Source organism: Onychostoma macrolepis, chromosome 18 (assembly GCF_012432095.1).
Source record: "Onychostoma macrolepis isolate SWU-2019 chromosome 18, ASM1243209v1, whole genome shotgun sequence".
Classification (NCBI taxonomy): Eukaryota; Metazoa; Chordata; class Actinopteri; order Cypriniformes; family Cyprinidae; genus Onychostoma; species Onychostoma macrolepis.
Window position 1 is genome coordinate 26,083,180 of NC_081172.1, and position 16,022 is coordinate 26,099,201.

At 38.3% G+C, this 16,022-nt stretch overlaps 1 protein-coding gene across 1 annotated transcript; it reads left to right on the forward strand.

Annotated features, from left to right (window-relative positions):
- Window positions 1-439: 439 nt before the first annotated feature.
- LOC131524201 (sodium- and chloride-dependent GABA transporter 2-like) lies at window positions 440-15,585 on the forward strand. The gene is made up of 14 exons (XM_058751080.1): window positions 440-758; window positions 859-993; window positions 1,433-1,573; window positions 1,660-1,747; window positions 1,986-2,118; window positions 2,324-2,458; window positions 4,122-4,225; window positions 4,432-4,556; window positions 4,703-4,815; window positions 5,129-5,266; window positions 12,489-12,591; window positions 12,692-12,792; window positions 12,961-13,131; window positions 13,291-15,585. The coding sequence occupies exons 1-14, from the start codon at window positions 620-622 to the stop codon at window positions 13,411-13,413; spliced, it is 1,749 nt and encodes a 582-aa protein (XP_058607063.1). The 5' UTR covers window positions 440-619; the 3' UTR covers window positions 13,414-15,585.
- Window positions 15,586-16,022: the final 437 nt, after the last annotated feature.

The window sequence follows — 16,022 nt, forward strand, 5'->3', positions numbered from 1 at the left end:
TGGGTTGACTGTGGTTTGACTACTTTAAATTACAAGTACAATTTAAACAGATAATGAGAGAGTTTCAAAGTGGATTTGAAAGGAGAAAAAGACCAAGATCCACTCTACTTCACCACAGAAACTAAGGAAATTAATTAATTTATTTATTTTTGCTTGTTTAATATTTTATTTAAAACATGGTTATATATGAATTTTAGGACAATTAAGTGGAAAGTCCTATAAGGAGTTCTGGGCCATGAACTGAACCAACCCAAAAATTGTCCGTGAAATACAAGTTGTACGTGATCACAACAAAACAGTTAACAGTTAAATGTTTTTCTTGGTTTAATATTAATTGGAAGCACATGTTTGCTGCATTTAATGTCTTCCTAGACTGGAGGCTTGTTTTAAAACCAGTCACTTTGCATTATTTACTGATTTTGCCTACCTGTCTTTTCTGTTTCTTAAATAATGTAACTGTGGTTGTCAGTTCAGCTGGGGAGGATCTGTCAATGAATAGCTTGACACATTTGTATAAACTAATGTTAACCAGAAAACTAACCAGAATGCAGTACATCAACCACCACTGCAGAATTAGTGCAGCCTGGACATCAATGGAAACTTGTGAAAACTGTGTGGAATGGACAGAATTGAAGGACAAATAGAGGAGCGAGGGTACTGGGGCAGTAAAACAGAGTTTCTTCTGGCTGTGGCAGGGAATGTGGTTGGACTGGGTAACGTGTGGAGGTTTCCTTACCTCTGCTACAAGTATGGAGGAGGTATGAAACCAGCTGCAACCTAAATATATAATACACCTACTCCCTTAGCATTCTGTCAGTGATATTTAAATAATGTGTTTTTGCACTGGTGTGTTCTCAGGGGCGTTCCTGATACCCTACCTGGTGTTTGTGGTTACCTGTGGGGTGCCTCTATTCCTGCTAGAGACCGCTATGGGACAGTATACACAGGAAGGGGGCATTACATGTTGGCATCGGCTCTGTCCATTAGCTGAGGGTGATCATCTATTTATAAAATATATATTTTTTAAAATGTTAATTATATTTCATTAATCTTTTTGCATTGAAACACTTTTATCATGCAGTTTTATCCATATGCCAAAGTGGCATTTTTTTTTTCTTTATATCAGCTATCACCTTTTCCCTTTTTTCTTTGTTACCTCTTAGCGTTCCAACGTTCCACCTCCAGAACGTATTGCATTGAGTTAAATTAGACAGGAATGCTAATGGGGTTAAATAAAACATATGAATATAAGTTTCAGTAGAAAAATTCTCGTGAAAGAAACCATCTGGTTTAATAAATAATCAGTCGAAAGACACAAAACTCAAAGTGCATGTAGTGTAAAAGAAACCAGCATTCATTTAAACTGGGTAAATCATCCTTTAATTCTTGTTTTGATTCTCTTCTAATCATTGTATCTGTTTCCTTTTGTCAGGTATTGGCTATGCAGGGCAACTGATCCTTCTGTACAGTTGCATGTATTACATCGTCATTCTGTCTTGGGCACTTTTCTACCTCATCTTCTCTTTTAGCCCCCAACTGCCGTGGGCCAGTTGTGACAACACCTGGAACACAGGTGATGATCTAAATAAATAATGTTAAATCTGTCTGCTGCCATCTTCTGAATATCAAATCTTATTCTCCCACTTTTCTTTTTCTTAGATGACTGTGTGAATCTTGCTGCAAAGAATTTGACCCTCAACCGAACAACGCTGATTAATTCAACACCTGCAGCTACTGAGTTCTGGGAGTAAATAATTACAGTGATACTGAGTTTTGCAAGAACATTGTGAACAATGTCTGTTGGGGGACCATCAAAATAAAGTGTTAGCAGATATTTAACAGACAGTCTACTAATACTCCAATGACTGGTAGTTGACACATAGTTACGTAAAGTTACTTCTAGTTAGTAGAATGTCTAAAGTGGACTATAAAAATAAAGTGCTACCAAAAACAAAAACATATAGTTTCTGACTCTCTCATTACAGACGCAGAGTGCTGTCTCTCTCTGGAGGTATTGAGGAGATCGGTAAGATCAACTGGGAGATTCTTCTGTGTCTTATTGCAATGTGGGTCATATGTTATTTCTGCATCTGGAAAGGAGTCAAATCTACAGGCAAGGTGAGCAAAAATGTCTCATTTGTATGCATTACTTTCTGAAACAAAAAAAAACAAAAAAAAAAGTAGTTCTGTTTATCAGTTAGAAATTGTTTTGTCACATTGCTTTCAGCTATGTGGCAGAAGGACAATAAAAAAAATAACTCAACTGTTTCTAAAATTGTTTTACTTGTTTGGCATTAATTTAATATTGCCATTGTGCCTGTAGGTGGTGTATTTCACAGCTACATTCCCTTATGTGATGCTGCTGGTGTTGCTGATTCGTGGGTTGACTCTTCCTGGAGCTCTGCAGGGGATTGTGTTTTACCTGTACCCTGAACCGGCTCGTCTCTTTGACCCACAGGTAACCCCAGTATCTGCCCTGTACCATAATGTGACCTTATTAACACATATAGCATGAAATCAATAAGTAGATTGAATTAAAATTTATTTATCCCATACACTTTAAAAAACTGTTGAGGATAAAAAAATAAAAAATAAAAAAAAATTCCAAAAACAAAATTTCCACCCACAGTACAAACTACCTAGCATCATCAAACAGATTTTTTTTTTTTTTTTTGACCAAGTCTTTTATTCTCTTTATTGACAACAGTAATTTATTCCATGCAATTGCACTGGTGTATAAAAACATTTTTTTCCCACTAAACTTCTAAACTTACACTATGCAAATGGATTTTTAAAAATGATTCTAAATAATTTGTTTTGAGACTTTTGCAATTTATCTTTCATACCCTGGGAACAACTACTATAGCATAAAGAGGTAGCATAATCAAAATGGGGTTGAATCAAGGCCCCTGCCAATAATTTTAAGGAATAGACATCCAATTAGTCTCGCTTACCTTGCTAAAAACCTAATTTTACAGCATTTTTTCATAAACAGATTTCTGGCCATAAAATCACGTCTTAATTTATTATCTATTAAACATCCCAAATAGTTTACTACCTTTTTTGACTCTATTACCATATCATTAATCTTAACCAAAACAGTTCATTCTTCAAGCAAAAAGTCTGGCTTCAGTTTTACCTACGTGCAGAGAAGGTTTATTATCTAGAGACCCTTTGGACATCTCTAACTGCAAACTCATTTTCTCCAGGACCCCTTTGTCTTGATGAAATACTAAAATTGCTGCATCATCAGCATAAAGAAAAGTTTCCTCTGAACATGTTGTTTTAAGATAATTTATGTATAAGAGATAAAATAAAGGACCTAAAATACTCCCTTGAGGAACTCCACAACTGATTGATAAAAGACCAGACAATATAGCAGGTGTGGGGAACGTTGATCCTGGAGTTTAGCTCAAACCCTGATCATACACACCTGAACCAGCCAATCAAGGTCTTCAGGATGCAGTTAGGTTTTTTTTTGTTTGTTTTTTTTTTCCAAGGCTTTTCAGGGTTGGAGCTAAACTCTGCAGAAGAGTGGCCCTCCAGGATCAACGTTCCCCACCCCTGAAATATACCCTTAATATCAACTCTCTGTCATCAAGATAGGACTGAGATTTCTCATTAAAACCAACTGCCATTAATGTATACAATAAAATTGTGTGGTCTAAAGTATCAAATGCCTTCTGAAGATCCAACATAACCATCCCACTAAATTTGCCACTATCTACAGCTTTCTAATACAGTATCAGTCATATATAATATACAAGTCTCAGTGGAATGCAAAGATCCAAAATCTGACTGTAACTCATACAAAATATTATTATTACTAATATAATTTGGTCTGGTTATAGACAATTTTTCCATTATTTTAGCCATCACACCAAAGACTGAAAAAGGCCTATAATTAACAATATCTAACTTGCATCCCCTTTTATATAACAGTTTTTAAACTCACTTGGTATTTTTCCTTGTTCAGCTGATAACTTTAATAAATATGATACCATGGGGCAATCACATTAATTACATTACAATAACATTTTAACCTATTACTACATTTTAACATTAACATGTATGCTTTTGTTTTTTAATCAATTATTATATTGAAATTGATGTGTGTGTAGGTTTGGTTAGAGGCCGGAGCTCAGATCTTATTTTCCTACAGTGTGTCTGTTGGCGCACTCACTGTTTTAGCCAGCTACAATAAATACAACAACAACTGCTACAGGTTAGTATTGATGCTTTCAATAAAATGACAAAGAAAGAGCATACGAATAGGTAAACAATTGAACAAGTAAAGAATTAACAATTTGTTATATGTTGTATTATCAAAATGTTTTTGAAATGTATACTGCTTCAATTGATTTTCAGACAGAAAATGCTAGACAATAAATAACATTGTGTGTATGTGTTTTTATAATCCGTGTCTATCAGGGACAGCTTGTGGCTTTGCGTTCTGAACAGTTGTACAAGTTTGGTGGCTGGTTTTGCTGTGTTCTCAGTCTTGGGCTTCATGGCCCAAGAGCAGGGCATCCCCATTGCAGAGGTGGCAGAATCAGGTAATGCAACATTCATGCTATTTCATGAAAACACTAGAGATATTATAAGAGGATTGAAAGCATAATGAAATATTGCAGAAACTGCATTAAAATAATGACTAAGAATACTGACAGCTCTAAATCTCATCTCACACTGTTTCTAACAGGGCCAGGACTAGCGTTCATAGCTTATCCACAAGCAATAGCTATGATGCCTCTTCCTCAGTTGTGGGCTGTTTGTTTTTTCATCATGATTATTTTGCTGGGGCTAGATACACAGGTGAGCTAAAACTAACAAGTAAGTTGTAACACCTTGAACTGCAAATCACTAAAAATGTTGTATCTAAATTTAAATGTGTAGAGCATAGGCCAAAAATATTAGAGTAAAGAATATTGTGGGGGGGGGGTGCAGGGTTCATGAACTTTTCAGCCTTGTGAAGTGCAAATACAACAGCAGCTCCAAAATCTGGGATTTTTGGTGTTAGTTGGAAAAACAGTCAGTGTGTTGAAGGGATAGTTCCCCCCACAATAAAAATGGTCATCATTTACTCACCCTCATGTTGTTCCATGCCTGTATGACTTTCCCTTTGAAGTTTGTTGCAATGGAAGCAGTCACAACATCAGTGATGGACCTGTTCCCCACGATTCTGCGCAGAGAAGGACGGCGAGAAATCTTCATCCTGCTCTTCTGTCTCACTTGCTTCTTGGGCCAATTCATCATGGTTACAGAGGTCAGAAGAAACTGTGTTTAGTATGAGGAGAGAAAAATGAACAAAATGAGTTATCACACTAAAAAAAATGAACTGAGCCTACAGTATAAAGGCATAATTTTAAAATGAACAGTGAACCAATAAATTAACAAATCACAATAAATTAACTGAACCTATAAAGGCCAATGTTCAAAAACATTTTTGTTATTGTTACGACCCTTCTTTGATTGTTAAGCGTCTAGGGACAAGGAAGGGGAACATTAGACCAGATCGGACCACTGTCAGCATTACAGTCATGTGTGTGAATGAGAGTAACTAACCACCAGAGAGTAAATCAAGCGAACTTGGTTTATTATTAAAGACTGTGACAGTTGTTTGCACTAAAGAAATTGAATATGTAACAAAAAAATCAAGACACACTGGCAACCTCAGCCTATTGGAGAACTGGGAAGAATGAAAGGAGCCTGGACCATGCCAAAAGAAAAAAAAGTAACAGAACCAAAACAAATCTTACTAACCCATTTGAATCTAATTCTGGACTAAGAAAAGAAAAATGTGAAAAGAAAACAATATTCAACATCCGAGACGTCATAACTCAACTACACTACCTAACCAAACAAAAACATACAGAAAGTGGCACAAGTCCCTAACCTAGGGTGTCTAGACAACAAAATAAACCTAAATGTGCACCATGCAAGTCACGTAACATAACTTACCTACCCCCTTCACCTCCAATCCAGTTTTAACAGAACTTTGAAAAGCTTTCTAGGGCTTTCAAATGTCAAAGGCTTCAGGACAGCAAACAGATAAGATGTTTTACATGGCCGTCAAAGCACATTATGAACCAAACCATACAAAGAACACAAAATGAAAAAAATCACAGCACAAGTTCACAAAGACCGGCTGCTCTAATACACCAGCGTTTCCCTTTTATAGCACTGCTAGACGTCAATCAACAAGCGCGACTGAAGAACACTCCCCCCTCACATCATCACACCCAATCAACTCGTCCCGAATGATTGATAAGCGAGACACCACCTGCGAAAGTGAAAGTAGAAGAAAGAGAAAGATAAAACAAGAGGGCGGCAAAGAAAAAAAAAAAAAAAAAAGGAAAACCCGGAAAAAGAATACAAAAACAGAAAAATACCCAAACAACAACTCAGCATCACATATGGGGACATAACACCCCCACATTTAAGAACAAACATACTGTTTGTAAAAAAAAAAAAAAAAAAAGACCAAACCAACAATTCACCCACAATATCTAAATTCTAGAAAGAGCATGAGCAAGGACGTTCTCGGTCCCCTTTTTATGATGAATTTCCGAGTTGTAACTCTGCACAAACAGGGCCCAATGCATAAGTCGTTGATTTGCATTATACATGCGAGACAAAAACACAAGGGGGTTATGATCAGTGTACACGATTGTAGGGAAGTTAGAAGAACCCAAATAAACTTCAAAGAACTGTAACACTAATAGCAAAGCTAAGGTTTCCTTTTCAATCGTAGAATAGTTTACTTGATGTTTATTAAACTTACGAGAAAAAAAACACAGTGGATGGTCCACACCATCTGTGCCCTCCTGGAGAAGGACTGCTCCAGCACCAACTGCACTCACGTCGACCTCCAACTTGAACGCACGCTCAAATTGTGGGCCCGCGAGAACTGGACTGTTACACATCAAAGCCTTAACATTTTCGAATGCCAGTTGGCACTCTTTAGTCCATGCAAAGGTTTGCTTGGGGCTAAGGAGATTAGTAAGAGGAGTTACTACAGTGAAAAAATTTCAAAAATTCCTATAATAGCCAACCATACCTAGTCTTAGCTCTCACCGTGTAGCAGGTACAGGGAACTCCGTAATGGCCGCGACTTTCGCTTCCAACGGCTTTACCTGTCCATGTCCTACTTGTTTTCCCAGATAGGTGACAGTGGCCTGGCCAAACACACGCTTTGCTAGGTTGAGGGTTAAGGAAGCACCAAACGGTCAAACACAGTGCACAATAAAGAAAGATGTTCTTCCCAATCGTTGGAAAAAAAATCACTAAATCATCCAAGTACGCATTACAATTGGGTACACCAGCTAGAACCATTTGAATGAATCGCTGCGATGTAGCAGGTGCATTTCGCAACCCGAATGGCATAACATTATATTGTAAAAAACAATCCGGAGTAACGAATGCAGAGATGTCAGATGCACGCTGTGTTAATGGTACCTGACAGTATCCTTTGAGCAAGTAGAGTTTACTAACAAATCTAGCAGAACCAATACTGTCAACGCAATCTTCCATTCTAGGGAGTGGATAACAGTCGGGCACGGTGACAGTTTCTGTACGGATTTCCGTAAAGTAAATGCTAAAAGAACCATCAGGTTTATTAACCAAAAAGCATGGAGAACTCCACAAACTATAGCTGTGAAAAGCTAAACCATTTTCGAGCAAATAGTCAGTTTCTTTCTTCATAGCGGATCTTTTGACAGCATTCATTCGATAAACATGTTGCTTTATTGGTTTCGCATCTTGAACATCAATATCATGTTGTAACACACTAGTCTGGGACGGAACATCCGAAAACAAAGATGGAAAAGAGGTGATGAGTTCTATTACATCATGCATTTTCTCATCGGGCAGGTGAGAAAGATGGGAAGTCAACTTAGTAGAGTTATCCAACTTACTACATTGTTGAGGAGTATTCCTTAGTGACAGACCATCTTCATCTGCTTTTGCGACATCATTTTCAACAGACAAAACTTCAGACGTTACCAAAACTGCTGCATTATCAATTACTTGTCACATTCATCTTTTTCTTGATACACTTTAAGCATGTTCACGTGACAAACGCAGGTTTTGCACCTTCTTTCAGGAGTACCTACAACGTAATCCGTATCACTAAGTTTCCTGACTACGTTGTATGGACCAGTAAATCAAGCTGTCAGTGCTGAACCTGGATTAGGTAATAATACCAACACCTGGTCACTGGACTGAAAAGATCGTGCAACTGCTTGCCTCTCATGTCGATCCTTCATTCCAGACTGAGCACCTTTCATAAAGTTACGAGCAAGTTCACAAGCACTATGAAGTTTTTCTCTAAAACGACTGACATAGTCTAACACACTCGTTCTATTCTCTGTGTTACTTTCCATTATTTTATCTTTCAAAACCTTTAATGGGCCACGAACGGTATGTCCGAAAACCATCTCGGCCAGACTAAGCCCGAGTGATTCTTGCACGCTTTCACGCACAGCAAACAACACTAAAGGAATTCCCTCATCCCAATCCTTATTTGTTTCCATACAATATTTTCGAAGCATGGTCTTTAAGGTTTGGTGAAACCTCTCAATTGCACCTTGGCTTTCCGGGTGAAATGAACTAGAAACTCGATGTGCTATAGACAAAGACTTAAAACTTTGATTGAAAACCCGCGACAAAAATTCGAGCCTTGATCTGTTTGAATAACTTTGATTAAGTTCTTTTCCATATTTGGACTTCCAAAAGTTTTCAAAATATCAGGAGCCTTTATGTTGCATAATGGAACAGCTTCAGGAAATCGAGTCGCTCTACACATTATGGTACACAAATATCGATTACCTGCTTTCGTTTTTGGGTAAAGGTCCAACGCAGTCAACCAGTACTTCTTCAAATGCTTCCCCCATAACCGGGACAGGAGACAGCAGAGCAGGCGGAATTATCTGATTTGGCTTACCTGTAATTTGACAAGTATGACAAGTACAACAGAATTTAACATCTCGTTTCACCCCAGGCCAGAAGAAATGCTGGAGAATACGATGGTAAGTCTTCGTTACCCCCAAATGTCCAGAAAGCACGTTCGTGAGCTAAACACAATACATAGGAACGATACCTGCTGGGAACTACCACTTGGTATATAACGTTCCAATCCAGGCCCTCTTCGACCCTAGAACACCACCTCCTCATTAACAAACCGTCACCTACAAAATATGCCGTAGCTCTTTTTTAGCAGCCTCGGGACTAATAACCGCTGAGAAGCATTTATTCAAAGATGGATCATCCTTTTGTGCAGCAATAATCTGAGAACGAGAAATAGGCAGATCCAAAGAATGAAAACCTTCTAGCAAACCCTCCAAACTTTTCACATTAGAACCTCACGTATAATTTCTCTTGGTTTCAAAAATATTCTCATCCACTGCTAACACATGCCCCACCAATGAATCAGCCAAATCAACTTGCTACATAGCCTTAGCTGACCGAGCCTGAGTAACCGCACAAGCAGAAAACACCTCAGGATGGAAATGAGCAACATCGTTAGAATTTAAACAAACACTCGGGACGTCAGTCACCTCTGGCATTGGCAGCACTTTACCTCCAGCTAAATCGTTTCTCAAAATGAAAGTTACTCCTTTCACAGAAAGTGAACTACGAACTCTCACTCTCACAAACCCGGTCACCAGTTTACAGTCTAGATGCACATGATGTAAAGGGACAGGCACTACTTGCATTTTGATCCCACGGACCAAAATATTTGAGCCACAATATGACATATCAGAGAAAGGCAAAATATCAGACACCATAATCGACACCATAGTCCCAGTATCCCGAAGAATGAAAATTTCTCTCCGATCCTCTTCCTTGCCAGACCAAGAAACAAACCCGGGCATAACGAAAAGCTTGTAAACTGTGTGAAGGACATCAGTACAACTCGATAGCTCAGACGATGGCACAGTCTTTAACAATGCAACACTTTTAGGGTTTTGAGCCTGTTTGTTACGCCTAAGCAAGGGACAATCAGCAATCAAGTGCCCATGCTTATGACAATAAAAACAGTCATTTACCTCCTTTGATTGCGAGGTAACAGATTTTATCCGAGCACTCTGACTTTGGAATGGAGCACTAGCCACGTTCTTTTCAGTGCGCGTCAGGGAGAATACACCGCTATGAGTGAGCACAATCTCATCTGCTAGGACAGCAGCCTGCGACAACGAATTAACCTTCTGTTCACTTAAATAGACCACCAGTTCAGACAAGCATCATTTGAACTCCTCAAGCAGAATTAATTCTCTTAAGGAGTCAAAGTCTTCGGTTTTAGTTGCACTGCACCACTTATCAAACAACATAGATTTCTCTCTTGCGAATTCCACAAATGTCTGGCACGAATTCTTTTTATGGCCTCTAAATTTTTGTCGATATGCCTCTGGAACTAGTTCGTAGGCATGTAATATCGCTAATTTCATGGTTTCATAATTTGAACTGTCCTCTACAGAAAGAGCGGAAAAGACCTCTTACGCTTTACCCGCCAGATGACATTGCAACAAAAGAGCCCAAAGCTCCTTTAGCCAACAAAGGGACGTGGCAATGTGCTCGAAAGCATTAAAATAGGAGTCTATCTTAGTTTCACAAAAAAGTGGCACTAACGTAATATGTTTACTCACATCGAATGACTCGGTGGCTGCAGATGGAGCAGACACAGGGGAAACAGTGGGAGTAGAAGAAACAATGGGACAAAAGCGTCAGCGGCGGCAACTCGAGGGAGATCCAGCTTCAGCGGTCGCATTCTAACCTGCTTCTCCACCTCAATCTCAAGTTTGCGAATTTGCAATCGCAAATCCATTTCCGCCTGTCGAGTCTGAGCCTACTCTTGCGCTTCAGTCTGCAAGTGGGCCCAACGGACTTTCAGTCTCTTGTCCCCTTTTGAACCTGTCGACACAGGAGAGAATGGTTCAAAGTGAGGTAACCTTGCCCTAACATTGGCCTCCACCTCCGCCGCAGGCATCAGTTCCTCCTCACTCTCATTCTCACTCCCAACAAATGCACTACCCACTACCACACTGCCCACCACCGCACCCTCCTTTGCTGGCAAACCGAATACATCCAACTCCACTAATCGATTATACACAACAGACCTAATCTCCACCTTACGAGACTGTTTACCTACCGCAACCTGAAAATGATTTGCCAACAAATCATTCTTCTTGCAACTGTCTAACTGTTCTAACGAGGGTTTTTCTAAAAACTTCTTCAAATCAAAATGAGCCATACCTACGACACTGCCACACTGCACATACTAACTCTCAACACACACCAATGAAAAAACAAAATGACAATGCCACGAACTGGCCTATATTAGTCCAGGAACATCAACCTCAGAATAACGTATTCTGATCCCGGACAAGCCCCCATTAATATTACGATCCTTCTTTGATTGTTAAGCGTCGAGGGACTAGGAAGGGGAACATTAGACCAGATCGGACCACTGTCAGCATTACAGTCTATGTGTGTGAATGAGAGTAACTAACCACTAGAGAATAAATCAAGCGAACGTGTCTTATTATTAAAGACTGTGACAGTAATTTGCACAAAAGAAATTGAATATGTAACATAAAAAACTAGGCACACCGGCAACCTCAGCCTATTGGAGAACTGGGGAGAATGAAGGGAACCTGGACCATGCCAAAAGAAAAAAAGTAGCAGAACCAAAAGGAATCTTACTAACCCATTTGAATCTAATTCTGAACTAAGTCAACGTCACAGATGTCGTAACTCAACTACACTACCTAACCAAACAAAAACATACAGAAAGTGGCACAAGTCCCTAACCTAGTAAGTCACCATGTAAGTCACGTGACATAACTTACCTACTCCTTCACCTCCAATCCAGTTTTAACAGAACTTTGAAAAGCTTTCTAGGGCTTTCAAATGTCAAAGGCTTCAGGACAGCAAATAGATAAGATGTTTTACATGGCCGTCAAAGCACATTGTGAACTAAACCATACAAACTAAACCAAACAAAAGAACACAAAATGAAAAATCACAGCACAAGTTCACAAAGACCGGCTACTCTAATACACCGGTGTTTCCCTTCTATAGCACTGCTGGACGTCAATCAGCGAGCGCGATTGAAGAACACTCCCCCCTCACGTCATCACACCCAATCAACTCATCCTGAATGATTGATAATCATGACGACCAATCCATACACTACCTGCGAAAGTGAAAGTAGAAGAAAGAGAAAGAAAAAACGAGAGGGCGGCAAAGAAAAAAAGGAAAACCCGGAAAAAGAATACAAAAACAGAATAATACGGGGATGGGGATGTAACAGTTATCAAGTTTAAATTTAAGATAATAAATAGCCAATTTAAACTTCTAAAAATTCCTATGGAGAGCAGTAAGATTGAGAGCCTGTGAAATTTTATTTCTTTAATTTGTGTTTTATATTATTACTGCCACAATATCGTAATTTGGCCCTGGTTGTAATGTTTCATTATGACCTGCAGGGGGGGATGTATGTATTCCAGTTGTTTGACTACTATGCCTGTAATGGAGCCTGTGTACTGTTCCTATCTGTTTTTGAGAGTCTGACCATGGGTTGGATTTTTGGTGAGTCGCAAACAGGCAACAAAACATAACATGATAAAGCCAACAGAATATATTGTCAATGCTGGAAAGACAGTGAAGCTATATCTTCTACACACCACAGGGGCTGAGAGAATGTTTGACATCATTGAAGACATGACAAAGTCACGGCCCAACTACATATTCATGCTCTGCTGGAAATACTTGACTCCTCTCGTATCTGTGGTGAGCATCTCTGCATTCTGATTGGGACTGTTTTGTCCTAGAATTTATAATATTTGGTTGTGAATATCTGAGGCATTTCTTAACCATAGTATTGAACTCGGTTCTTGCTATCCTTTTTTCTTTTGCATCTTTTTTCACTGTATCTCTTTCTCTTCTGTCCATTCTCAGGTGTCTTTTGTCTGTTCTATGGTGGAGTACACACCACTCACTTTTAACCGCTGGTATGTCTACCCGGACTGGGGATATGCACTAGGCTGGTTACTGGCCCTGTCCTCCATCGTGCTGGTGCCTGGATGGGCGCTGGGCCAACTCTTTGCTGGGAAAGGGAGTCTGAGACAGGTCAGGAGGAAAACATGTTTATCCCTGACATTTTATAAGATAAACAAGGCAAGAAACAGTAAATGGCAATCTACACAACTAACCAAGAGAATGTCTAGTCCACTTTCAAGTTTTAGTACTACCTAACTGTTGTGTTCCCGTGTTTGTGTGTCTTGACAGCGTTGGCGTCACCTGTGTAGTCCTGATCCAGAGCTTCCTCTCACCTCTAAACAAAGAGCTGAAATGAAGGAAACTACTTTCACTGCAGAGATGGAAGATTTAGTTAGGGCAAACATAGGCTAGATGAAGATGAAAATGGACACTAAAAGAAAAAGAAAAAAAAAATTGTAGTCAATATTTTCATTACTATTCGAGTAAATAGTCATGAAGGATACTTAACAACCTGCAGAAACAAGGCCCAAAATTCATTTCTTTATCTCTGCCAACAGCTAGTAATCCTATTTGCTCAACACAGAGTCAGACGACATCCCTAAACCAGAAAAGTTGTTTCACATTATCAAAGAATTGTAAGAATGTTTCTGCATCTCATCAGGAAGTACTTCAGAGTACATACAAAATAACTAAAAATATAATAAAATACCTAACTACATAATAATATTATTGTTAGAAATTGCAACAATATAAAGATAGAAATATAATACATTTATACATTTAAAATTTTAATTAAAACATAATAATATACAAATATGAAAAAATGAATAAATACATTCTAAAATAATAAATAGTATATATATATATAAAATTATATATATATATATATATATATATATATATATACACACACACACATACACACACACATACAACAGAAATATATTAAATGAATTAAACTATAAATTTAAATTATAATAAACAAATATATATTATAAAAATAGACCAAGAAACAATAAATGCATTAAACTATACATTACAATTATAGCAAATGAATAAATCATATAAATTGGAAAAATTTCAAATAATGAATAAAACACAAATATAACAAATACATTAAATTATAAATTAAAATGCTCCATCAGGACAAGACCACGGGAGTCAGATAAGCCCTTTACACAATCTGACATGGCTGCAGTTGGAATTGAACTGCGGGTTTCGTCTGGCCAGAGGAGAACTGGCCCCCCGACTGAGCCTGGTTTCTCCCAAGGTTTTTTTTCTCCATTCTGTCACAGAGGGAGTTTTGGTTCCTTGCCGCTGTCGCCTCTGGCTTGCTCAGTTGGGGACACTTAATTTCTAGCGATTATCGTCGATTTGATTGCACATATACTATTTAAACTAAACTGAGCTAGACAATGACATCTCTGATTTCAATAATGAAATGCCTTTAATTGAAAATTGAGTGTTTAATCTTGTACATTACTGACACTCTATTCTCCAATTTGATACTGTTAAGTGCTTTGACATAATCTGCATTGTTAAAAGCGCTATATAAATAAAGGTGACTTGACTTGACTTGAGTACATATAACATATGTATATATTAGTCTTCGTGTAGCTAAAATTTTTGCAAAACGATTAGAATCGGTTATTATTAAGGCCACCAATCTTACTATAATACTCAACGTTTATTTCATATTAAGAACTACCTTGAAAAAAACGTAAGATTCATGCCTTTAGTGTCAATTGATGCAGAGAAAGCATTTGATAGAGTGGAGTGGGGTGATGAAAAAATTTGGCTTTGGAAATATAACTTCTCTAAATGGATTAGCTTGTTGTATGTGAACCCTAAAGTCTCTATAATAACTAATAATTTTGTTTCTGCCTCATTTGATCTTCATGGTTTAACACGTCAAGGTTGCTCACTCTCACCTTTATTGTTTGCTACTGCTATAGAGCCTTCAGCAACATATGTATGACAGAATGAAAAAGTTCATGGGGCCTCATTTATAAAGCGTGCATATGCACAGATTTGATTCGCTTAAATCCATGCCAACGCTCATATTTGTAAAAACTGCCTTTGACGTGGAAAAGTGCTTAGCATCATGTCAGGGTCTGAGCAGATGTACACACTTTTTCTTATTTGAGTGCTGCAGGTTGTTGAAAACGTTAGCTGTTCTTGCGGCTCGCTGTTCGAAATGAAAGAATATGACTGGTGATCTATTACATGTTAATAACATTAATTAAGAGTTGTTTGCAAGGAATAGAGCTGAAACCATTCATTTGCGTACAAGTTCAAGATCATTCGCGATTCATAGATTTCACATCTGAAAGAGATGTCTATGTGTGTTTTCTGTACAAACGTTCATTTTATGAATCACATGTACGCATATTTGAGAGATGATCATAAGATCAATTTTAGCATGGTTTCTGCGCAACATTTTATAAACAAGGTCCCATGGTGCCTATATGGGGAAAAAACAACAAAAAAATAAAACTTTATGCAGAGCTTTATGTCATTCTCACTCTTAGGCAGCCTGAAAATTATTTGCTGGAAATTAATAAATGTATTGAAAAAATCTGACTCTGGCTAAAAAGTTAATTTTCATAAATCTGAAATCATTCCAGTTGGGACGCATAGTAAGGGTGAATCCCATTTCTCTGTCTTACCCCTTCCCCTACCCCTTCGTCTTACCCCTAGCCCTTGTCCCTCGAAACCGAGTGGTAAGCGCTAGGGGTGAAAACATACCCCTATGAAATGAGACACCATTTGGTTACGTCATCATACACCGTCGCTAGCTGGCTGCTACGTCACCAGAGCTGACAAGTGTTAATCACAAACTTTGGAGTTTAGTTAAAACTGTAGACATGCATGGAGTCCATTCAAGGCTAGTCTGCGGGACTGTTGTGCAAATCAGCAATGTAACGTTAGCGTAGCAAACTAGCGATTTTTTTAAACGTTTCAATTAAGGACATGGTTGCAAATATATATGTACAGGACTGTCTAGAGCACAAAACAAG